Source organism: Cardiocondyla obscurior, linkage group LG05, assembly GCF_019399895.1.
Source record: "Cardiocondyla obscurior isolate alpha-2009 linkage group LG05, Cobs3.1, whole genome shotgun sequence".
In the NCBI taxonomy this organism is placed as follows: domain Eukaryota; kingdom Metazoa; phylum Arthropoda; class Insecta; order Hymenoptera; family Formicidae; genus Cardiocondyla; species Cardiocondyla obscurior.
Window position 1 is genome coordinate 2,448,866 of NC_091868.1, and position 23,650 is coordinate 2,472,515.

Here is a 23,650-nt window from a genome sequence, read left to right on the forward strand (position 1 = left end):
TATTTTTGATATGTATTTAAAATAATATACGTTTACTCACTTTTACTTAGTGATATATTTTCAACAAAATAACGTGACAAATCACAAAATATTAATTATTAATAAGAAATATTTATAATTTATATATAGATCTGTGAAACGGTCTTCTGAATTTTTTTTTTAAAACTACAAACATTCTGAATTATTTTTTTTGTAGAATAGTTTGTAGATTTGAAAAAGCAAATAGACTCGTCGATGCTGGATTTAGGATCTCTGGCAGTGAAGATCGAGCAAGATCTATTCCCTTTAATTTTAGGCTTATCTTTTGATAAGGTCGCATAGTCCGTGATTTATTTGCAGTTTTCATTATGCCTTCCGATATTGTGTAGGACACAAATTCATCTTTCGAGATTGTGATATGGCTCATTGAAGTAATCTAAAAATTAAAATATAAAAAATTCACTGTTTTTGTTAGAAGTTTTGTGTGTCAAAGAAAGAAAAGTAAATACTTTATTGCGAGAAATTAATCTTTTAGAAGACTTCTATAATAAAAAAAAAAATTTAATGCTATTAGTTTTGAATATAATAGCTTCCCTTTTAATTAAAGATGACTAGGAACTTTTGTGTGCTATAAATATGAACGATTATAAATTATTATTATAATTTTACCATATCCATGTAAACCTGCTTGTCACCGTGACTATAATCCTCGTAATCTCCAAAAAAGTATATCGTTCTTCGCGGGCATCTTTTCGGGTGTCGGACTTTCTCCACTTGGAATCTTTCCACGATCGAAGTGTGCCCAAGTTCTTCGCCCGGTGGCATGAATCCGATCTCGAAACTCTCGCTCTTCTCGGTAGAATCGTCGTCATTTTCCGTAAAACTTTGACGGATGATCTTAACGTCGACTTCGCAATGACCCACCGTCGAGTTCTCCATAATAGTGAATTTATCGCGACGTTCTCGCACCTCAAAGCCGACGTTAAGCTGACTGACTATGACCTTAATCATATCAAGTCTCCATCTCGGAATTGATCTGGGCACCACCAAATTCTCGATGCCTTTCGGATTGAATCTTATCTCGAAGGGCTCGTCGCCGACGAACTTGTATTTGGTGGGCACGAAGTCCTTCGCGTTCGAGCATCTGTTGTAGCTTGGATCGGGACGTTTGATCTGAGAATTCTGAAAACGGCAGCTGAGACTGTCCTCTCCTTTCGGTCGGCACTTTAGCTCGGTGGCCATCATCACACAAAAATTGTCATCCTCCCGTACGATATTGGCCAGAGACATGTTCACGAGAACATTGTACGTGTACTCCGGACCGTACGTCGCCCATTCAGACTGCCGATGAGGATCATTGACAGTAATATTTGCGACTGCGAAATAATAGGAAAGTGAATGAAACCGCTGTAGACAAAAATAATAACGTTACACATAACATAGGCTGTTGTTCTTATAGAGAACACAGTTGAAATTCTCAACACAAAACCGACACTGGTCGATTTTCACTCGGTACTTGATATAAAATCATTTGACGCACTTTGACTATTATTAACAAAAAGATTTTTAAAAACGTACCTAAAAAAAACGGCAGAATCGTCGCCAGCATAGCTGATACCTTCTCTTTGACTGATGCTTCTGTCTATTATTTGCCTCCTCTTTATAGGAAAGATAAATTGATTCATATCCTTGAAAATAATTTCACGGCATATTACTTCCGGTTGAATTCTACAGATATCTTCCGTATTGGTTGTGATAAGAACATCACGCTTTTGTACTTAAGATTGGATTAATAACGACGTCGCAAGTGCGAGCAAAATCTAAGTGTAATTGATAAATTTGTCTCGCTTTTACTCACCCTTGTTAATAGTTGTCACTATTTATTTTTTAATGATAATAATACTTTTTTACAATTTTTTATTTGCATATACATAATTTGCAAATGACACGTATAAAAAAAAAACATTTGCGTCAAATTGATCCGAGTTATAATTTACAATAAAAAGTTTATAATCTAATAAACTAGATCTAATTATTAATTACAAAGCGAATTTAATATATATTTGTATTTCTTGCTGTTCTTACAGTATAATACAGATAGTACAGCTCCACGTTCTCACAAAATTTTATCGAACTCAAACATTTTTATTATAATTTTTTTTTTCTTTTTTTTTTTTTTCTCTTATCAACATTGATGCGACAAATTAATAATGTCAGTCACACGTAACGTAATAATTGCAATACGTTTTGTGTGAAGATGCAATGTTCCGTACACAATTCCGCAACCGCTTGACATTTGTTGCATGATAAAAATATAAATCGAGATTAAATCAAAGTAAGTCACTTTGCAAGTGAATCTCTTAATTTCGCCTCTCACATCAAACGTTCATCTGTTCGTGCACCGTAATAACACTGATGATTAAAACCATTTAGTTATCTTCCTCAGATGAACTGTCGATTAGCCACCTACCTATGAAGATGCTGGCGGGTTCAGCTTCTTTCACAGCTGGCGGTTCGCTCTTCGCAGGTTGAATTGATTCGAGTCTAACCCGTACATTCTCGTAAAGGGTTGTTATCACTGCCTCAGTTACTTTACTCGTCGTTATCACGTTCGACGTGCTGGATATAATTTCCGTCGACGTTACGATGATTTGACTATCCGATAGGCTCTGCCGCAGGACAAAAGAAAAAGGAAAGAAACTCGGCAATTAAGCATGTTAATTAAGCATATTAAAAATTACCATTTTAATTAAGCTAGACTTGATTTTAAATGTACAACAAATCTTGAAATTAATTTAAGGATCGTTAAAGGGTTTGTTAGTTCCCGTAAAATTAATTTTTATTATGTGGAGACATATTCATGTGTAATTAATAAAATTATTATATCTGAGCGGCAAATTGTGTGCTTACAATTTCGGAGATAATGTCGCTTCCATCCCTAAAGCTCTCGGCGCTGCCGAAGAAGTACGGCACCTTATGCGTGCACATGTGAAGATTCCGGATCTTACGTATCTGCGCTATCTTGCCGTCTTTCAGACCGAAGATCGGGTCGAGCGCGTAGCTGGGCTTCGCGTACGACGGACGCCCGACGAGCTTCTTGTCAATCTTGAAGGTCGTGTAGCACTCGCCCTGAGTGAAGTTCTCCGTCGTGTCGAAGGTGTAATCGTTCCTGGTGCCGTCGAGGACGGCGCCTACGCTCAGCTGGCCGACGATCATGCGGATCATGTCCAGCTCGCGCGGCTGAATGTTCTCGTTCACCATCAAACCGTCCAGGCCCCGTGCGTTGAATTTAATCTCAAACTGATCTTCGTTGATCTCGTAGGCTGGCTGCCGGTTTATCGGGCCGGCTGGCACCACCGATTCGGACGGGTCCGAACTGTCGACGACGAAACTGTTTGCCTTAGAGTCCTCGAAGTGGCAGCTCAATGCGTTTGTCTTCGGCTGGCAGATCAGCTTCGACACCAAATTCAGTCGCACGCTGCCGTAGATACTCTCCTCCGGGATCGCCGTGCAATTCACCTGGACCTGAAACGTGTATTCCGGCCCATGTTTCCACGGCTGGTCCACGGTGAGATGCGCGGCTGCGGAGAAAAAAAAAAATAAAAAAAAAAATAAAAAAAAACAAATAAAATAATAACATTAATATCATTATGTCATTGCGCGCACCGGGCAAGTTACAATGGCTGATCGGGCGACGTATTATTCGACCGCCAGAACGATTGAATGGGCCGGTTAAGCTTGAATGAGCCTAGATTAGCGCGACGGTGACGTCAAACTGGCCGATGTCTACGGCAAATATCTCGATTACCTAACGTTTTTCGTGTTTCTGATGAACCGTTCAGTTGCGCGATCGGCCGTTCGATTTGCGTACACGCAAACTCACACGCGGACTACCTGGTCGTACTTATAATAGAGAGACTACGGCAAAGCGAGAATCGATCGCGAAAATATCGGAAATACCGATTCGCGCCGGATCAGCCCTCGTGCTGGACGTCCAGCTGTCACCTGGAATAATTCCGAAATCTCACCTAAAAAGAACGGTATCACCACCACGTACATGACGGCACCGTGCAACGTTGATCTACTTTAATGGAGTTACTGATGTTCGGGCCGCTCTTATACGAGCGGCTAAACTGCACTACTGACCTCTTCTTACGATTAGCGAGCTCCAATTTATCCAAATCCGTTCTCCGTTTGCCACGGGAAAATAAAATGTGCGCCTATACGTGAGAGTGCCATTCTTTCGGGACCAACAACGGAATAACGTTCGGATAAAGAAAATAACGATTAAATGTGCGAATTTTCCATTACTTCTTGACGTAATTGATCTATTGAATCATGCGTGCCACTTTATTTATATTTCATTTACTTTATCGCTGTAAATCGATTTGAAAGTGAAAAACGTGCACGAGGTAAAATTATCTCATATTTATAAAACACAGTTAATTAAGTTGCTACACGTTCCTTTTGTCAAAACTCGCTTAAACTTGAAAAGAAAAAAACGATAAATTAAAAGAGAAAAAAAAAAAGCCTGAGTTATTTAAATCACCCTGAAACGCGGCACCTCGAATGAATTTTAAAAGCGCGATTCTGACATCAGAAATACACATATCACACGCGGAGAGAAAAAAAAAATGGCACGCTAAGATTTTTCCCTCCTAAGATTTTCCCCGCTAGACTTTAATCTGCCCTTCGCGGATGATCGCTGACACTGACAATAGGCGGTGATGAGTCTTAATTGAATAATTGAATGGACCTAACTGACCTAGGAAAAACGACACTTTAACGAAATCTATCGCGATTATTATTTCCGCCGGTGGACAAACTTCGGTGTTTTCTTTTCCAAGTCTAACGATAGGTATTACAGCGCAGATAAGAAAGCCGAAACATATCCATGACGCGATACATTGAGGCACCGAGAGAAAAATATAATTGCTTTTGGATAAAACTATAATTTAACAATAAATGATTAATTTTTAATTATAAATAATTATGAATACAGTTTGTCTTGCGATCTCTCTTCAGACGAAGAGTTTAATGAACGGTAAGAAGATTACTCTCTGTAGAACGCGCGAACGGCGTAAAGATTGTAATTACTGTCGCGATCTTTCGTTATCAGAACGGCGTACGCGTGTCCTATAAACACGTATGTTCTGCAAGGTGCGATCGCACCGTGATTGAGACGTGAAACATTTGAACGACCGATACAACGGAGTGCGTTTATTGACCCAAGGTCATTGTAATGATTTTATAAGCGACGAAGTGTGCTCGACATGCGCGGTCCATAGACGATTTAGCAAAAGCAAAGCAGTTGACATAACGACCGTCTGATGTAGCTTCGGATGCGACGCATTTCTCCCTTTGGGTTTGAAATAAATAAAAAAAAAAAAAAGTATGGGATTTATCGTGCGGCTGGTAAAACGCGTAAAAGCGAAGTTCTCGCGGATCAAATGAGATAATTTTGTTATTAACATACTGCTGAGACGATAATCTCGTTTGTGATATTAAAGTAGATAAGTAAGATGACTGATAAGAAGTGACATGTGAATTAGTTTATGTTAACTTGTTCTGCTCGAGTTCTTTAGCTCAAGTTATCAGAACTTTTCTCTACTTAGGTCAGTTTGTGATTTTAATATTTTTTAATTTTATATTATTATGTAATTATTGCTATCGTAAAAATATAAATTACACAAATATAATTGTATGTTATACATATATAATTTTAATTTTAATTACTTATATCGTGACATATGCGTTATTATACGGTTTAAGAAAACTGTCAAAAGATAATGTTAATAAATATATCTTTGTTCTAATTTTTTATCTACTTCTAACAATAAGTAAAACTAATATGGCCATCTAGTAGTGTGGCTCTGAATTTGAAAGCATGTATGTACTTTTCGGACGGTAATCGTGTCATATGATTCCAAGAAATCAAGTATCGTTTTCGACGTGCATCAGAAATTATGTAATTTCATAAAGAAAATTGTAAATAAAAATGAAAAAGACTTTGCGGCTAATTTGCTTATAAATGATTTAAAAAAAAGTACGTTATTCTTTTACGTTGCTCTATTAATCTATCTTTATCTCATAAACTTTAAATCATAAAGTTAATATTTCGAGAATAATTCAATAAAAAAATTAAAATAAATTTTATTAATATTACCAAAGAAACTTGTATATTTTACATGATTTTGTGAGACTCGTCATTTAAAAGTGCATATTTAAGAGACTTAAAAAGATTTGATAAGAGACTGGGATTGATAAACGACTTCGACATAATAGCTTTTACGTAATATTACCACGACTAGTTTTGCCGTACCATCCTGGCACAAGAAAATCAATCTATTCCATTCGTAACGTACCTTTCTTTTTATTCACGTATATTTATCGATTCAAGACTGGCGTGTTTATCCAATCAAATCATAATTACGTTCTTTTAGATAATAGCAGAATCTTCCGATGTGATTGTTATATTAATTGCAATATTTATATCCGCGATTATTATATTTTCTACAAATACAAATCCAACGATCATCAGCGCGCGGGACCTCGCAGGAGCACATCGTTTATTTGTTTTACACTGATCTGCATATCAAAGATCATCGTTTTTTATTCTCGTAGGCGGGCATTCAGCGTCTGACGCGTAGTTATTCCAATGACGTAGAAGATTCCGAACTTTACGCTGCGGCTACCTACGTTATAAACAGACCGCGGCAAGTTTTTAGAGACGGTGGGATCAATTTACTCCCACATCGATGTGCTGGCACGCGAGACGTATTAATTATTATATAATTATAAATATGTAATAAAGACTCGAGCGACGTAAATTCTTTTTCCGAGGTGTTTTTTTTTTTTTAAATATGACGAAATCGTTTGAATATCTTTTTAGCTGGAGCACTTAAGTGACATTAGTATAATTAATCTAATTTGAGATCTTTTAATTTTTCCTGTAATTAAACGTTTGCCGCGATATACATCTCGATGACAAGACTAATGAAAACCGTGACGCTCGCGACGTTTCGCTTAATCATTTTTAACGGGAACCGTGACTTCTGACGGCGAAATTTATTGCGCTCGATGGTACAAAGCTGATTGGGAAAAACCCGGTTTGGCATCGTTTCCATTAAAGCCCGCAGCAGCTGGCGGCTTTTAATCCTCGCAATCTGATTTCGTCACGGTTATATGCAGGCGAGAAGATCCGGCCGTAAATATTTTACCGCTCCAGCTATATTTCTGTTTCGCGCGGCAAGCAATTCGCGGGAACGGAAAATTGCAAAAGCGGGCTGTAAATTAGATGCGCGAGCACGTAGCCGGTGCCGCGCACAAAGAAGCGTCGTACACCTCATCGGAGAGCTTCCGAGAAAATTTTGTTGACATGTAAAAATGGCTCAAGATACGGCTAAAGATAAGGCCTGTCTTCGCATTCAACTTATGCAGCGCCGATTTTTATTTTAATGAGGTTTATATATAAATTTTTGTATTAAACGCACAACGGCACGCGATACCATCACGCGTCTCATTATAAATTAAAATCCTGAATTGTTTGACTTTCCGTAATACGACTTAATTTATTGAAATTGTATGCAAAAGCCTTTCGTGCCTTTGTGCCACATGAGAACCTGCGCATCGCGAAGATTATCTGTTACGGTTTTCCCATCGATACGCCAACGGTAAAACCGGAAATCTGGGTGAACCGATTCGGTATAAGTGCGATGAGTCTTTCACTAAAAATATGAAAGTATGTTTTATCGCATCGTGAAAGAAAAAAAAAACAAATCTCGTTTAAAGAACTAATAAAGAAATTACGGCTTGGAAATTGACCCCTAGATAAAAATCGGAAGATAAGAGCAAAAATGCAACAGAAAACCGATTTCCAAGTAAATGCCTAGAGGAAAATACACTTAATTTAACGTCATGTGTTATTAATTGCTTGCATCGTTGTTCCGTATTACTATCGCGGTTCGCGCTATTAATAAAAATTAAAAAAAAATATATCAGCGAGCTAAATTGTGAAACCTAAGATGTTTGTATGTGGATGAACTTGGGGAACTAATCTAACATCGAAATGTAATCGGTATCAAGCGTTTCCTCTAAATTTCTTCGAGTAAAATTTAATTCAAACGAACAAATATTCGCGATAGTGAAATTAAAGCCATACCAAAAATATAAAAAAAAATATAAAAAAATAGAAAATTAATTTTTCTTAGAAATAAACATATCTTATTTCAAATTTAATTAAACATATTAATAAAAAAATAATTAATGCAAAATATCAATGCGGATATTCTTGTCTTCCTCTTCATTGCTCATTAATGCGAGTCTTAATGCATTTTACGATGTAATTGTCAAGTGGAATGACTAAGGATTTTATAATTTGACCACATCCTGCATTTATTAATGTTGGTCTTGTAAATATTAATCGATTTACTACCTGATAAAAAAACCATCCAGGATTATACGTAAACGGTAAAAAAGAATAGGCTGAAATAAGATTGTCACCAGATTTGTAAGTCGACAAATATGTCAAATGTAAAACTTACGATACGCAAACTTTAATAATATAATTTTGATTTCTATAAAATAAAATATATCAACGTTCTTATTGCTAGTTAGTAAAGAATTTAAGCGCGCGAATGAACCAAAGATTGAAAAGAAGACCGACGGTCACATAAGAATTTTATCGTCGTGATAAATTGCGAATTATTTCCACGAAAGTTCGCCCGCGGGATGCGCTTTCGCGGAATACTTTCTTGTCCAGCGGCTATTTGTATACGTTATTTTGAAAAATTTTGCGTCCAGCAAAATATCGCAAATCTAACAACCGGGGGAAGTTGCAGTCAAGTTTCCCACAGACGTGGGATGACTCGTTCGTACCGTAGTGGGGAACGCGGTAAAACCGAGCGATTTATATAGAAGAAGAAATGCTTGGCACACTAGCACTTCAGATTCGAACGGTGAATCGCACGATCGTTAAAGTTTCCCAGCATCGTCGAGTACCATCTACGAAATCTTTACATGTCTATCGAGTTAATCGAACACCACCAAGTATTTGACAGTCATGGTAAATAATATAGTATATAATAATTTACTAAAATAATAATTAATTTATTAAGAGAAATCCTTTCTATGCATATACGAATTTTGAATGTGTAAATGTGTGATAATATAATTTGATTAATATATAACAAATACTTTGAAGTATTCAGAAGAGAGAAGCGAGGACTTTTTATTGTTTGTTAATCAAGAATATTATATTAGTGATTTTTATACTAAAGATTATTTTTTATTACAGCTGAAATACGCTATACTTGTCGCTGTTTTCTGCACGGTGCAGTCGCAACGACCGTGGCATGCTGGTACCGGTGGCCGTTTGCCTCAAGTTCTACCTCAATATATTGATGAGCGAATAGCAGCGGAACAAGCGGCTCAAGCAACTCCAGGAAATCAAGGGACTCAAGGAATGCCGATAAATCAAGGGACTCAAGGAATGCCGATAAATCAAGGGGCTCAAGAAATTCCAGTGCGTCAAGGAGGTTCAGCCCAAGGAATTCCAGTGCAAGGATTTCAACCGCAAGGATTTCCAACGCAAGGATTTCCAATGCAAGGATCACCTTGCGTCCCAACGTACCAAGGGTCTCAGGGAACGCCGACGTACCAAGGGTCTCAGGGAATGCCGACGTATCAAGGGTCTCAGGGAACGCTGACGTACCAAGGATCTCAGGGAATGCCGACGTATCAAGGATCTCAGGGAATGCCAACGTACCAAGGATCTCAAGGAAATCCAACTACCGGTAGCGCGGTGCTCGGAAACCGAATCGACAGCGGAGATAGCAGTTTTACAGTTGGAACTGCATCGACTCAGAGCACTATAAACCCAGCCGATCTCCCGGTTGACGCTCACGGCGACATCGATCTGATAAATAGAATCAAGACCTGGCCAAGGGATAAGCAGCCCTTCTGGTACATCAACTGGCAAGCGATTCAGGCCCATCGTGGCGACGCAAATAATACCGCCCAACCATCCCAGACTCAACCGAACACGAGATCGTTCTTCGCAGGCTAAGACACCAGGGTGTAATTCGAAAATTGGACAACTGACAAGACTGTAAATTCAAGCATTTGCTTTCCAGTGATATAAGAACGCAATTGTCGGTGTTCGAAATCGTGGACAACAGCGATTATTCCTAGTCAGAGCGATCATTTGAAGAAATATGCGACTTCACGATTTCGAGTCGTCAATCGGGATTACTATCGATCCGGTTTTTCGAGGACAGAGAATTCGAATAAAAGAAAAAAAAAAAAAATAAAAAAAGAAATCTAAACATCATATGACTGTGCTAATTCGTACGACTCATTTTTATTTAAGAATCTGTAATCAAATTTTTATACGTGAAAACGCAGAACTATTATTATATATGACTCTAAATATGAACGTAATAAATTTTAATAAGTTTCGAAATTAATTACGAAACGTGTTTATTTTGAAGCATTACAAAGCCGAAAGTGCGTTTAATAATTCGGTGATGTGTTGCTACAATATTTCAACATCCTGCTAATTTTTTATAGTCAAGTTTTTGATTGAATCTTTGTAAGCGTTTATGTACGTACGACACAATAAAAAGTGACTAACAATTTTTCATTACAAAAGACTTGGAACTTTCGACATCTCGAATCCGATTTAAAATCAACGTTAATCATTCGTGATACCATCTCGGGTATCTCGATTTGCTTCATAAAGAAATTTGAATGAGAAAGAGGGAATGAGAAGCGTACATTTATTGTGCGTTCTGAAACAGGTTTCCTCAAGCGTATTAAAATTTAAAATACAACCCTCGGCCACTTAAATAGTTTGCGCATATGCATAGAGAAAATAATGCAGAGTATTAATAGCGACGAATAAAAATAAAAGTAAAAAATAAAATAAGCCGAATAGACATTTTGGAGTATATTTCGAGTACACACGTGCGTACGCATGAGTGCGTACGTGTGGGTGCGATCAAGAAGAGAAAGAGAGATAGAAAGAGAGAGACAGAGAGGCATATCGCGCGGTTTGCATTGAATACAAATTTATCAATGAAATCATGTATGTGAATGACATCGGAGGAACGAGCGACACGGTCCACCTGCCGTGCAGGACGGTCGGCACGCCAATGATTTGCGCGCAGCGTCGCGAGCGGCTGGAGCCATCGGGATTGGCTCTGCGCACGTTGTCCGTGCTCGCGAGTGCACGTGACGTCAGGCCGCAGCGGGCCAATACCGCCTAGCGGATCCCGCAGTTTTCGCCGTGCGCGCGTGCGATACGCGGGAGTGTATGTGTGGGTGCGTGCGTGCACGGTGGATTCGCGAGAAGCCGAGCCACGCGGAAACGCGAGAGGACGACGGAGCCAGCATTTCGGTCGCGCGACGACGCGTCGCGGAACGGCGTCGGGCGCGGATATGTTTGTCGGGATTCGCTGAGGGGAATACTGGTCGCGCGTGTACGCGTATACGGTGGACTGGGCGGGTGCGCTGCTTGCGGGGGCAGGGAAACGCAGAACTGTGGACAAGGGCGGCGGGAGAAGGAGGCAAATGCGTCTGGCCACGGCGCGACGCACACACGCGACGGCCGCGACGGGTGCGACGGAGATCGCGGGGGTGAGGGAGAGTAGATATAGCGTGGAGTACATTACCGCGCCGCACCTGACAGTCCACGCGGCCCGGCCCCCGAAAAACAATCTCGCCACGCTATATACACGCGAGGACCGCGCCGTGTTTCACTCGGAACGCGAGCGCCATTGGCAATGTCGGGAAGTGACAGCCCAACATTCTTTCACGGCCAGCCCTGGTCCAGCTGGATCGAAAGAATCGGACGAGACAAGCCGCTGAGTAAGTGCGCTCAATCTCCATCGCGACCCTGCGCCCTCCGCACGCCCGACCGCCACGGCCGCGGGCGTCGGAGGGTACGTGCACCTAACCTCACTTCGACGCTTCTTTGTCCGGCTGACGGGAGCGCGACACGCGCGCGCGCGCTTGTATCGCCGGGGGCAGCGGGGGGGGAGGGTAATGTCGAAGGGGGTGTTGTGTACGATCTATCAACGGCACGGGGGGGAACGACGGCACGCCGTGATTTCTCGCGTGCGTGCTCCCCGTGCACCCCCTTGTAGCCGCAAACATCGAAGCCCGCGAATGATTTTCAGGACTAACAATTATGTAATTCGAGCGTATGCCGTCGAACTTGTCGGCCGAGAGTAAAACGATCGGCAGACAGGCTCGCGGCTGACGATGTACCCCTTCCTCCCCCTCCGATAACAGACACCGTTACCGAGATAAAAAGATAAAGCGAAAACCGCGACGTTTTTTACCCTCCCGAATCAATTCTCTCGAATTTTGTACAACAGCTGTTATTATGCATGTATGCTAGATGTAAATAAAGGGAATAAAGCTGACTTATTCATGCAGTTCTGTGTTCTTTATTTCACGTTTTGTATTTAAAAGTTGGATTACTTGTTGAAATTATTTGAGAGTAATGTTTTAGTAATTTATGAATGCAATTGTTCAATAGACTTTTCAAAATAAACAATGTTTTCAATACGTGATGCTGATCAGCATAAATCTTTGGTCTTTGCAATTTATACGATTCTAACGCTCTGTTAAATATAGAATATATGCGTGCAGATATAGATCACATGCTTTAAATATTTCCCATTTACCTGCATGGTGTAGTTTTACAAAATTCAACTCTGTCTGTTGCGTTGCATCTTCTCGAGTCATATTTCATATCATATTTTGTTTCAGGTGATGAAGAGACAGAAGTTCAACCCTCAAGTTCAGTCACACGCCTTTCTTCAGATGGTAAAATTATTAGTTTCTTCGTAACATCAAAATAATGATGTATAAACATAACTGTTAAAATTATTTTTCTTTCTTTTCTTTATTTTCTTCGATATTTGTCTTGGTATTAATTTGACATATTTTTCAGATATTGATTTATATGGATTTTGTCCGGAGAGAGATGTTTTTTATGGAGTTGTATGTGAAATATGCGATGCCATAGTGAAACCACAAGCTCTCATTCAACATATGGGTATATATTAGTATTTTATTATCACCTTAGTGTAATAAATTGTATGAACTAAGTCTTAATTGCTTTTAAATGCAGAGCATAACTTGATTCTCAGTCTTGTTAATTTTATTATCAAGTGCATAATATCAATATCTTCTTATATGACAAAATGTGTATATACGTAACGATTTAATTTGCAGTTATAAAATTTATTAGAAATATTGTTGAAATATTTGCAACTTATTAACATTACTTGTATTGCAGGGATTAAACTTGTAAATACGTCTTCTATTTTGCCACAGAGTGTCGTCATCCTTCCGGCATGGCAAATTTCCCGCCTCCCGCGACTCCAATCGCAAAACCGTCCATAAAAACTCCTTTCTGCAAGGTTTCCAAGTTAAAAAGAAGCAGCCAAGCACAAACTCCTTCAGTTTCTTCAGTAATTCCTCTTGTCGGCGGCGCGAAGCTGAACCACACGACCGTTAAGCGTACTGCGGATCAGACGAGCTTGTCTGCAGGTGGTTCGCTGCCGATCTCCTCGTCACCCCGATCGCCTCTCGAGTCGATCACGGTTCAAAATGCCTCTCCTAACGTGGCCAGTTCTTCGAATCTTGTCGGCACGTCGACGAGCAGCGGAGGCAGTCCAAACAAAAGTCCTGGGCCCAGTAACAGCAGTAGCAGCAACCAGCCTCGTCGGAAGAGAATCAAGACGGATCGTTCTTTGCTCAAGGACCGCGAATACGATCCTGACCGACACTGCGGCGTATGGAACGAGGAGACCGGCAAGCCCTGCACCAGGTCGCTTACATGCAAAGCGCACACTGTCTCGCTGCGCCGAACGGTCGTCGGTCGCAGCAAGACCTTCGACAAGCTCCTCGCGGAACATCGTGCTGCGAAGGAGCAACCAAGTAGCGGCGGTAACCGGCAGACGACGAAAGTGACGGTTTCTGGTACCGTCACCGTGTCTTCGGCCGTTACCGCCGCCGCTGCAGCTGCTGCTGTCGTATCCAACCTGAATAATCCTCTTGCTCCTAACACCCCAGTATCCATTGCCGACTCGGAAACACCGAGCTCACCGCCCGTATTATCGCTACCGGACACGTACCCACTGCCAAAGGTAAGCAAATCATTGCTTTTGTATTTTTTCATTTTCTGTTAAAAATTTTTCTCACACATATGTACTGTCCTCCCCTTTCTTTTCCTCTCCTTTCGATTTTCCTGTTTCTGTACTGTCCTCAGTGTGAATCTTCTTCATTTGCCACGCTATTGTTACCATTATGATAAAGCTCTTTTGCGCGAGCAATCTGTGCCACGAAGACAAGATTGCTTGCACAATGATGAAATGAAAGTTTCAGTTTGATTGTGTGTAGTTAAAATAAAACTGTACAAGTTCCATTTTCTTTTTCTTTTTTGTTTCTTTTTTTTATTTTATTTATTTTTTTTTTTTTTTTTTAATGTACATGTATTATTATTTTTGACGTATTTAAGAAAATGCGGGAAATAAATATGTGGCTCTCCTATTTTCTGTCAAAATTATTGTATACGTTTCGATAAGTTTGATATTGTGCATGAAATTCTCTTTTTTATTTTTTTAATTTTTTTTAAATTATTATGCTTTAAAAAGAACTTTCATTTCTGCATATTATTATAGTATTAGATATTGAAAAGCTGGCTCGAAGAAGATGATGTAGATATATCTCTTTTTAAAAGTGTAAAGATTGTTTCATTTGATCCAATTGATCTTAATTTGTAAGAATTGTAGAAATTTTAGTGGTAAAGAAATTGGAATCCGAATATGTATTTGAAACCGAATAGTATCTGAAAAAATTCACAATTTTCTATCTTTCGCAAAAATAAGTGATTGATCTAATTTTATATCAATATGTTACCGTATTTTTAAATTTATGTTGTACGACTTTAATATTACGTTTTAGATTAGATTATTTTAAAATTAATGAGAATAGTACATGTACACAATTTTTCTTAAACTTTGATTGTCTGGCGAAACAATACATATCATTAATCTATAAATTTCTTTACACGTAAAAATATTTTGCAATTAAAATAGAAACAAAAAAGAAATATAGAATTATATAATTCTGCTGACAAACACGGATCGATCGACTCAATCGTGACACAACACCAAGCTAACGCGCGTAAAGACAGACGCAGAGTGTCGGTTGATACTTGTTTTCTGTTTTTGTTATTGCAGGCTGTTGATTTGCTTTATCGGTGTCTGGCCCCGCATGGCTCCACTAAACCTGTAAGGCATGGTTTCTTTTAGGCACTTAAACGCCACCTCTTCTTACGAGTTTTATAATTCTTACTCTACTTGTTGCTAATATTTTTCTTTTTTAGACCAAACTTGAGGAAGACTTCGTCAATTCAGAGGACCTGCGGAATATAGAGCCCACGCTAGTGGTCAATTCTACAATTACTGGCAGTAGTAGTAGCAACAGTAGCAGTGGCTCATCGCAACAACAGTCAAATTCGATGATGGCACCATTATCCGTGATGTTACCATTGTCTCCATTACCAAGCACCAACAATGAAGAGCCACCAGGAGTAGCTACTTTGATACCAAGTACTACTACGACTCCTACAATGCCAGTTGTATCGGCACCACTGCCAACCACTTGCGTACAACCACCCACGGTGGTTGCAACGGTCATCGAAAGAGAGACTCCAATGGACATTGATACCGAGACCATGTACTCGCCTATTTATACCACCAAAGATTCCAAATCTCAGTTAATGATGCAAATACAGTCACGGCCAAATAGTCATTCGTCACAATCGCCTGTCTCAGTCAGGAGTTATCAACAGATGCAAGCTTCTATGCCGAGTCTGAATCTTTTTGAACCGATGGAGCAGCTAGAACAGCAGCATGCCAGTCAAATCAATGGTAAAAGACTGAATCATGCGACCTCGACATCGCGACCGCAGAAAAGGCTTAAATTGCAGCACGAGCAACTGTCGTGTCAATCGTCACAGGATTTTCCGACGTCTGCGTCGATCCAGGTCGAAGCGACGACCACATCGTCACCGTATCCTCACTTTAGCGATATCTCATGGTCAAATTGTCACCCGGAACCATTAGCGGTGAGCCGATGGCTCCGCATCTCATCCAGCCGTAAACAATACAACTTTAATATTCACTGACACAAGACCCCACCCACTCCGGGCTGAGGACCGTGTGCCGCGGGCGTCGTTTGTCTACCTCCTTTTCTTCACGAGACCCCCTTTTTCTTCATCGTCGCCCACGTCATCATCCTAGTCATCGCCGTCACAGTCGATGTTACGTCTACAGCCTGTCGAGGGGGAAGAATCTTGTTTCCGCCATCATCATTATGTAATTACTTCGCGCAACGAGATCAATTGCGATATATCATAAATCGCTTTAGACGACACTCCTGTCGATTCTTCAACACGTGACGTGATTTTGTCGCAATATCGCGCAGCATGAAGCTTTCAGACTCGGATCATGAGTACGTTAATTGTGAAGGATCACGGATGAACTCTCGATCGACGGCTCACGATAATCGTATCTGGACGTGTACCTGATTTCGTGAAACTCCATAAAAAGAAAGACCGGGTGATGTCCCATTTCCGTTTATTCGCTGAATATATGATGTAGAATAGATATAAAGAATTGAAGACAAATAGATACGCAAACGATTGAGATCGTGTCCTGATAACAGCGAATGAACGAAGACGCTAGAACGCTGCGATATCACAGAAACCTTACGGTGCACTACTGAGTGACTTGTCATGTAATTTGTGACACGCCACAGAACATTCCTTCGGTCCTGTATTTTTAACAACGCATCACGAATCTTTTGCAGTGGAATATGGAAACCTTTAGACGATTTTCAACTACTTTTCAAGGTAAGGAATTTGCGTTTTGTATCGGGAGTATATCTGTTATATCCCGATTTGTTTGAAATTCCAATCATAGTCGAAATTAAAATTGTTTAGCCACGATATTACAAATTATTTCTAATTTAAAACTCATTACGTTGAGCTTTTAAAAAAAAAAAGTTTTTTTTACAAGAAAATGATCATGATTTATAAAATATTCTTTGTGATTTCTACGTTTTGAACTTTAATTTGTATGTATTGCTTTCTTATAAATTATTGCCAAATTCCAAGCTTTAATTAAATGAAGAAAAAAAAAGATAATTACACATAGAACTTAAAACGGTGAAATTATACGTATGTAGTTATTTTCACAGTACAGAGCATCGTGCATTTTTTTTTCTTTTTTTTTTGTTATTGAATTGTGCATAAATTTTGTAAATAGATAGCAGATTATTATATCTATTCTATTGTATATAAAGAGGCGTTTAGTATCTTTTAAACATATAGTCTTTGCATAGAAGAAAAAAAGGCTTGTTTCTCCATGAAATATGAACAAATTGTACACATGGTTGTACGATCTTGACTGTACATACATTGTATATACGTATATATATAGTATATATTTTTTTTTTTATTGATCACGATCTCTTATCCCTTTTGCATAAATGTATATTCCGAGAATTCGAAGCGCGCCATTATTTTAATGTTGTACCCGCTTCTTTTTTTTTTCTTTTTTTTTTTACATTTTTTCCATAAGATTATAACAAAAATCATAACTCCGAGTGATTTATTTTTCAACGTGGTTTTATTCTACTTTATATTGAACTTCGCGGCGAAACAAAATCAATTTGTAATATATATATAATGCATAACAGAGGGACAAATCGAATGTAATCTCCTTAAAATGAATTGCATTTTGATTTATATACTATATATAAATTGACGAGGGCCGGTAGATGAAAGTTATACATTAAAAATTTCCGTCACGGTTTTAATATTAATTTTTGGACATACGGTAAATCTCAGAAACGATAATGGTTTATATACAAACACATTGTAAAAAAGATATAAGTAAGCGTCGCTTCATCTATTTGCCCTTTCAATAATAGCAAATTTGTATTCGCCTCTGCTTATCGGTAAAAGTCCGCGTGGATCTACGTGAACGATTGTGTGACACGATTGATTATTGCGCTTGATTAAGGCCCCGATAAAGTGCTAGATCTATTTATTCCTCCTCATCCGCGTAGAATAGAAACAAACGAAATTTTTGATACACATATATAACGAAATAATGTAGTGCGGCTGCGTCACTGTTTATATAATTGCTGGATTACGGTACACGGCGTATAATAGAAAGAAATTAATATTGTGAAGGTAAAACCCTCGGGAATTTCTTTAACGATATCTAGATCATTGCTTTATTTTTTGGCGCTTTGTTCGCGGAACGATGGCTCGATCGAAATGAAATCGTTGGCGTGCCCACGTGGATTTGCGCGCGGATCCAGGCAGATTAGCGAGGCACACAGATCCCGCTTCATTCACCCAAGACGATTATTTATTTTTGTACGTACTCGTTGATTTGTATCTCCGCGCGCCGCGATTTTTCCGAACGGGCGAAGAAACGCGCGCGGGTAGCTAGCGATAGCGGCGACACGCATATACGCGGATTTCTTATCATAGATTGTGATATTTAACTATTAACGATTAGTAGGATAATTGTAGATGTGTCTTTATGTGTTCGGCGGCAAGAACGTGGCGCGATTCTATTCCTTTTCTGATTCTTTCGCGGTCTTGCACGCAAGAGACGCCTTTTATCGATTTAGCCTTGTCAAAAAAAAAAAAGAAAAAAAAAGAAAAAAAAGGGGGAGAAAAATAAAAGAGAAAGAAAAAAATTACTAATCCCGCGGAGACAATCTGCATTGTTCCGCTCGAGTCGTTGCTCGCGTTGATAATTGAAATTGCTTTATCGGCGGGCGTATAGCGAGGAGTCAAAGAGCTACGAAAATTAGGCCAATTTGCGACAGTTATTTAGGAAAAAAAAAAGACGAAAGAAATTAATATGGAGTATATGCGCGCGCGCGTGTGTGTATGTGTGTGCTACGTTGTGTCAAGTGTAACAAACGCTGATTATTGTTACCGCGCAGTATAGAACGATGCCGCGGCATCGTCGCCACTGATTCTCTCGGCTACCTGAAATCGTGATAACTTGTACATAAATCGTGTAAGCAGATAATTAGCCGCGTACCTACGGATATCAATTAACCGTATAGCTGCATAAGAACGTATTACGTACGATGTACACGCGTCTATAAGAGTATCGCAAAGGGGAGTAAGCGAAATCTACTGACTCACAAGAAGGGAAACTCCGAATGCTTCACTACGGCCGTCTTACCCGCGTAACTTTGTTAGAATAATACCGCATTTAATACGGTTCCCTCCCGATTCTTTTAGCGTTATCACGTAACGATTGTTATGTCGAGCGATGAAAACTGCGTGGCGACGTTTAGCGCTTAAACGCGATTAAAAGAAAAAAAATTTCTAAGTCCCAGCCGCTTAACTTTAACGTGAGACGAGATACAGGTAGCTGCGATTGGCAGAATACACGCGTCAACGCATTTTCGCGAAATTCCACGTCCACGTGTGAGATAACGTACTCTCCTGAAAGTTATTTATGTGTACCACAGTCAGTATTCATTGCTCGGCACGTAACGATACAAACGGATTGCGAGCGGTACCGAGAAACGACGCGAATCCGGCGAACCGTTATTAAGTGCTTTCTAATTAGTGACACAGGTCGACAAAGTCACGTTGAAAAATAACAGTCCGATGCTTGCGTCGACTTGTGTCACTAAACGAAGAGCACTGATTAAAGATTTCAAGAGTCGCTCCTTGGCTAACGATGCCTCGGTGATTGGACGAACCACGAATTTTCCACGTTATTGCCCAATCGTAGAGCAATAATATACGATCCTCAATCAATTTAGTAGCAATAATTCGTTAATTATAAGACGCGTCATTCGGAAAGCTTTTTTTTCGAAAGCTCCTACGTTCTTCGCAGTTATCGGCAAAGCGCAGAGAATATCAATCAGTGCTGCATGTCTCTCTAAATTAACCAAAAACAAAAAAAAAACAAACAAAAAAAAAGAGAAAAATTGAGGAGATTCATAGAAATTTATTTTCTAAAATTTAAATCAAGAATTATATTAGATTGATTAACACAGTTTATTTAATATTTGTAATTGAGAAGTAAACGAAATGTTTTCTACATATATATATATATATTATTAATAGTTAACCAGATATTAATAACATTTTTCTTTTTTAATCTAATTAAATCTTAAATTTGAAATAAATTTCTATGAATTTGTTTTAATTTACATCTTTTTTTTTCACGGGCCGAACTCGTGAAAAAAAAAAAAACCCGCTTCGTTACGTACCTAAGTTTCATTTAGAAACGATATTTCCGAAAGAAGGGAAGGAAACCGAGAAAAGAGAGAAGCGACAATTGTATTTTTCTTCGACTCGACCTCCCCCTTGCTTCGTTAGCGCGCGCGGCATGAAATGACTAGTATTTTAATTAATTCTAACGAATCCGCGTGAAACTGTGGTGCAGTGGATTGACACACGGTAGATTGATAAATTGATGAAGACTGAATATATCGATGAGATCGGAAGGACTTGTCCAGCGAGCTCAATTGCTGGTGAGTTTTAGTGAATTTCTTTTTTTTTTTTTTTTTTTTTAATAAAGTCTTTCCTCAAATAGCGCGTGTAACGTTCACTTAATTACCGACGCACCGATATTAGATACCGATTTGCCACGTTGTTCAAATGTATGCACGTTATGTTTAGAACGACGGATAATCGATCTACTTTTTTTTTTAACACTGTAATTTCACGTGGAGGAATTAAAAGAAAAAAAACAAACAAAAAAACAAAAAAAAGGGGATACTCTGAATTCAGGTTTATTATCATAAAGCAAGATATTTTGTGGCATTTAATTTAAATATATGTTTTATATTTATTTGTAAATTGTTTTTTCATTTGTCCATTCACCTTATATCCACTCGTCAAATTTATTCTTGTCTTTTCTTTTTTTTTTTTTTTTCTTTCTTTTTTGTTTTCGTTCGTACGTATGTGCTAGCAGGTGGAGAAACTTTTCGCGCAGAGATCAGAGATACGTCGCGCGGAGAGCGCGAGGATCTACGTTACGCGCGATGTCTTTTACTGTTACATATCATTGTAAATATTACAACACGGTACTCCGATTACGTCGTATTATTCGTGTACTGTAACCATTATCCAATAATTAATTCGCGGCATATATAATTAATAAATATTTAAAATTGTATCATGTCATTTCGCAATTTCACTATTATCGATATGTAAATTCTATTAATATCGCTCATTACGAATTAAAACTATCGGTGGTAGTTATGTGACGTCAGAATGCTTCTTAAATGTTAAAATTAATTTTCGGGAAAGAAATTAAATCCCTGTATAAATGTATAAATCGTATAAATAAATTGCTTCACGAGTTCTCTTTAAAGAATTTTAAATTGTCTGTATCTCGGTGGCTATATAATTTTTTTTTTCTTTCTTTCTTTTTCTTTAATGGAATTTAATTTTGAATTTAATGTTGTTTTTTCAATGTAATTTTGTTTCTCAATTGTAATTAAAATCGTAAGAGCTATATAAATTATAAAAGTCTTAAATAAAATTCGTTGTTAATAGAAATCGATTTAACAAACAATCGGCTGAAGATCTTTCTTTGAGGACGGAGTGCTCTTGCTACTGGCATACATTATTTTCGAGATACTCTAGGTCGTTGCCTCTGACTGAAACGTGCATACTTTTATTGCTCCATTTACTCATCACTCGAAGTTACACAAATGAACAAAAAGTCTATAGACCAAGAGAACGGTAATGTCCCAAAGAGATCCTAAAACTCGAAGAAAGATGTCACGACTGACGTTTTATGAAACGACGTAATACGCTTTAATATTTATTAGCTTACATAAACGTCGTTAATGTTCGGCGCGGAATGATTGTTACTGGCTGATTACAGACTGGAGCGGAAAGATTGATAAGAAAGTAAAAGAGAACGACATCGCGACGCGACTTTCAACATTTCAACCTGCGACAAATTTTTATAATAAATATAATTTTTAACGTGCTACAGCAGAAGACGAGTTACTTCGAAACCAGTTACGTTAATGCTTTTTCCTTTTGGGAGAGAAGTGTAAATTTAGAAGACAAATAAAATAAGGGGAGTCGTTCAATAAAATCGAATAATACGTGCTCCATAAAAAAAAAAATAAAAAAAAAACCATCAGTTATTAGACCAGCGAAAAAACTGCAATTGCAAAATTTAGGAGATCTCCAAAAGAAAAAATTATTTCCTATTTGTAAGAAATTGATTGCTTTTCTATTTAATAAAATAATTTACGAGATAAACGAAAGATGAAATAAGTAGAATTCTTACTATATTTCCCGCTATGCATACGTGAATGTATTAGAGGTATACCGTCGTCGTCGTTTGATCTAAAGATCGCAGCCTCCAATCAATTATGATTTAACAACGCGAGAATAGAAACGTTTGCAAAATCTTTAGATCATTCGAATGACTTCGCTAGTTACTCGCGAGTAACGAGAGGAGCGATTTTCAGTCGTATACGATGGACTTTTGTATATATTTAGGCGACGATATCCGAGATGCTAAGCGACTACTATGTGGAGTATCAATTTGAATGTTACGTAACTTCGTAGCGAGAGAAAGTGTTCGATGTGTCCATTTAAACTCTTACTTTTTTTTTAAACACGCGTATACGTTATTGCCCCGTCATCCTCGTAGCTTTTCGCATAGCTCTTTGGAATTTTTTATAGACATCGACATCTCGATTAATGAGCAGCGTAGCGGCGAACACGTCATTGTAAGAAAATAATGTGCGGACGGATATATTAAGGTGGCGCGCGATTCGACTCGCCAGCGCTCGTGATCACGTTCTTCTCAGGTATTTAACATATTTGTAAATCATGTAACTCCTTCCCGTAATCATCGCCGTCTCGAAATTAGTCGGTTCCCATTGAAAAAGCTTGTACAATAAAAAGCCTTCCGTGTCTCCTCGTCGACGATCAATCTCTCGCGCGAGAAGTCGAGAAACTCGTGTCACTTACCGGTTACCGCTTCGATATTTATATCGCATATTTTATTGTAACATTTTTATAAACGTTCTTAAGTGATCGTTTCTTTTTTTTTTCATTTTTATTTATTTATTTTTTTCTTTCTCACGAAGTTTAATATATCTTTCTCGACAACACGTTTCTCTCGATTTACGCGCAGAGACTTCGCGGTAGCTTCGATTTTCAGAATAGACCAAAATGAAGTAAGTTTACCGATGTTACTCCGTCGCGAAAGCCAAAGCAGGCGCCACGCGTGTAGAGGAAATAAACGTACGAGCGCGAGGTAAGAGAGGAGGTGCTTTTTCGAACGTAATATATTCCTAAGGATAGGAGTTTTCCTATTTGCGTACTATGTAAGAAACTTCACGTGTCCCGTAACACTACTTCGCGCGGTCTTGTTCACTATTCAAAAGTCTTAGTGTAAAATTGTAATGTTTAAGGGACGGGACGAGGAGAGGATATTCAGGCGTTTTGGGGGAGGGACGGTTTCCTGATATCCGTTTTCAATAATCCTCGAAGTAATCTTATATTGCCAACGTAGTCGACTGTAAACGTAAGTTAGGAAACGAGCGTGCGGTAATTTTG

The 23,650-nt window shown here is 38.7% G+C and overlaps 4 protein-coding genes across 5 annotated transcripts; 2 read left to right on the forward strand and 2 right to left on the reverse strand.

Moving 5' to 3' along the window:
- Nucleotides 1-56: 56 nt before the first annotated feature.
- On the reverse strand, nucleotides 57-1,962 carry LOC139102411 (vitellogenin-2). The gene is made up of 3 exons (XM_070656289.1): nucleotides 1,558-1,962; nucleotides 649-1,355; nucleotides 57-415 (listed from the first exon to the last, which is right to left on the reverse strand). Exons 1-3 carry the CDS (start codon nucleotides 1,586-1,588, stop codon nucleotides 182-184), a joined length of 972 nt encoding a protein of 323 aa, XP_070512390.1. The 5' UTR covers nucleotides 1,589-1,962; the 3' UTR covers nucleotides 57-181.
- A 146-nt stretch (nucleotides 1,963-2,108) lies between these two features.
- LOC139102412 (uncharacterized) lies at nucleotides 2,109-4,314 on the reverse strand. Its single transcript, XM_070656291.1, has 3 exons — nucleotides 4,008-4,314; nucleotides 2,890-3,560; nucleotides 2,109-2,648 (listed from the first exon to the last, which is right to left on the reverse strand). The coding sequence occupies exons 1-3, from the start codon at nucleotides 4,036-4,038 to the stop codon at nucleotides 2,409-2,411; spliced, it is 942 nt and encodes a 313-aa protein (XP_070512392.1). The 5' UTR covers nucleotides 4,039-4,314; the 3' UTR covers nucleotides 2,109-2,408.
- Nucleotides 4,315-8,883: 4,569 nt separating this feature from the next.
- Nucleotides 8,884-10,298, forward strand: LOC139102413 (collagen alpha chain). Its single transcript, XM_070656292.1, has 2 exons — nucleotides 8,884-9,043; nucleotides 9,275-10,298. Exons 1-2 carry the CDS (start codon nucleotides 9,041-9,043, stop codon nucleotides 10,043-10,045), a joined length of 774 nt encoding a protein of 257 aa, XP_070512393.1. The 5' UTR covers nucleotides 8,884-9,040; the 3' UTR covers nucleotides 10,046-10,298.
- Nucleotides 10,299-10,443: 145 nt separating this feature from the next.
- On the forward strand, nucleotides 10,444-20,047 carry LOC139102406 (ataxin-7-like protein 1). Of its 2 annotated transcripts, XM_070656281.1 has the most exons (6): nucleotides 10,444-11,847; nucleotides 12,757-12,813; nucleotides 12,941-13,045; nucleotides 13,327-14,141; nucleotides 15,237-15,287; nucleotides 15,383-20,047. In XM_070656281.1, exons 1-6 carry the CDS (start codon nucleotides 11,763-11,765, stop codon nucleotides 16,184-16,186), a joined length of 1,917 nt encoding a protein of 638 aa, XP_070512382.1. In that variant the 5' UTR covers nucleotides 10,444-11,762; the 3' UTR covers nucleotides 16,187-20,047. The 2 variants fall into 2 exon arrangements, with proteins under 2 accessions (XP_070512382.1, XP_070512384.1); XM_070656283.1 differs by lacking the exon at nucleotides 15,237-15,287.
- The last annotated feature ends 3,603 nt before the right edge of the window (nucleotides 20,048-23,650 follow it).

What these genes read in the sequence shown, in the direction of transcription:
- LOC139102411 (XM_070656289.1), bottom strand. Translation starts at nt 1,588, where the DNA reads ATGCTGGCGACGATTCTGCCGTTTTTTTTAG. An exon ending in GATTCTGCCGTTTTTTTTAG is followed by an intron (nt 1,356 to 1,557) that starts GTACGTTTTTAA and finishes ATTATTTCGCAG; the next exon opens with TCGCAAATATTACTGTCAAT. An exon ending in AGCAGGTTTACATGGATATG is followed by an intron (nt 416 to 648) that starts GTAAAATTATAA and finishes TTTAATTTTTAG; the next exon opens with ATTACTTCAATGAGCCATAT.
- LOC139102412 (XM_070656291.1), bottom strand. Translation starts at nt 4,038, where the DNA reads ATGTACGTGGTGGTGATACCGTTCTTTTTAG. An exon ending in GGTGATACCGTTCTTTTTAG is followed by an intron (nt 3,561 to 4,007) that starts GTGAGATTTCGG and finishes TTTTCTCCGCAG; the next exon opens with CCGCGCATCTCACCGTGGAC. An exon ending in GCGACATTATCTCCGAAATT is followed by an intron (nt 2,649 to 2,889) that starts GTAAGCACACAA and finishes GTCCTGCGGCAG; the next exon opens with AGCCTATCGGATAGTCAAAT.
- LOC139102406 (XM_070656281.1), top strand. Translation starts at nt 11,763, where the DNA reads ATGTCGGGAAGTGACAGCCCAACATTCTTTCACGGCCAGCCCTGGTCC. An exon ending in CACACGCCTTTCTTCAGATG is followed by an intron (nt 12,814 to 12,940) that starts GTAAAATTATTA and finishes CATATTTTTCAG; the next exon opens with ATATTGATTTATATGGATTT. An exon ending in CGCATGGCTCCACTAAACCT is followed by an intron (nt 15,288 to 15,382) that starts GTAAGGCATGGT and finishes TTTCTTTTTTAG; the next exon opens with ACCAAACTTGAGGAAGACTT.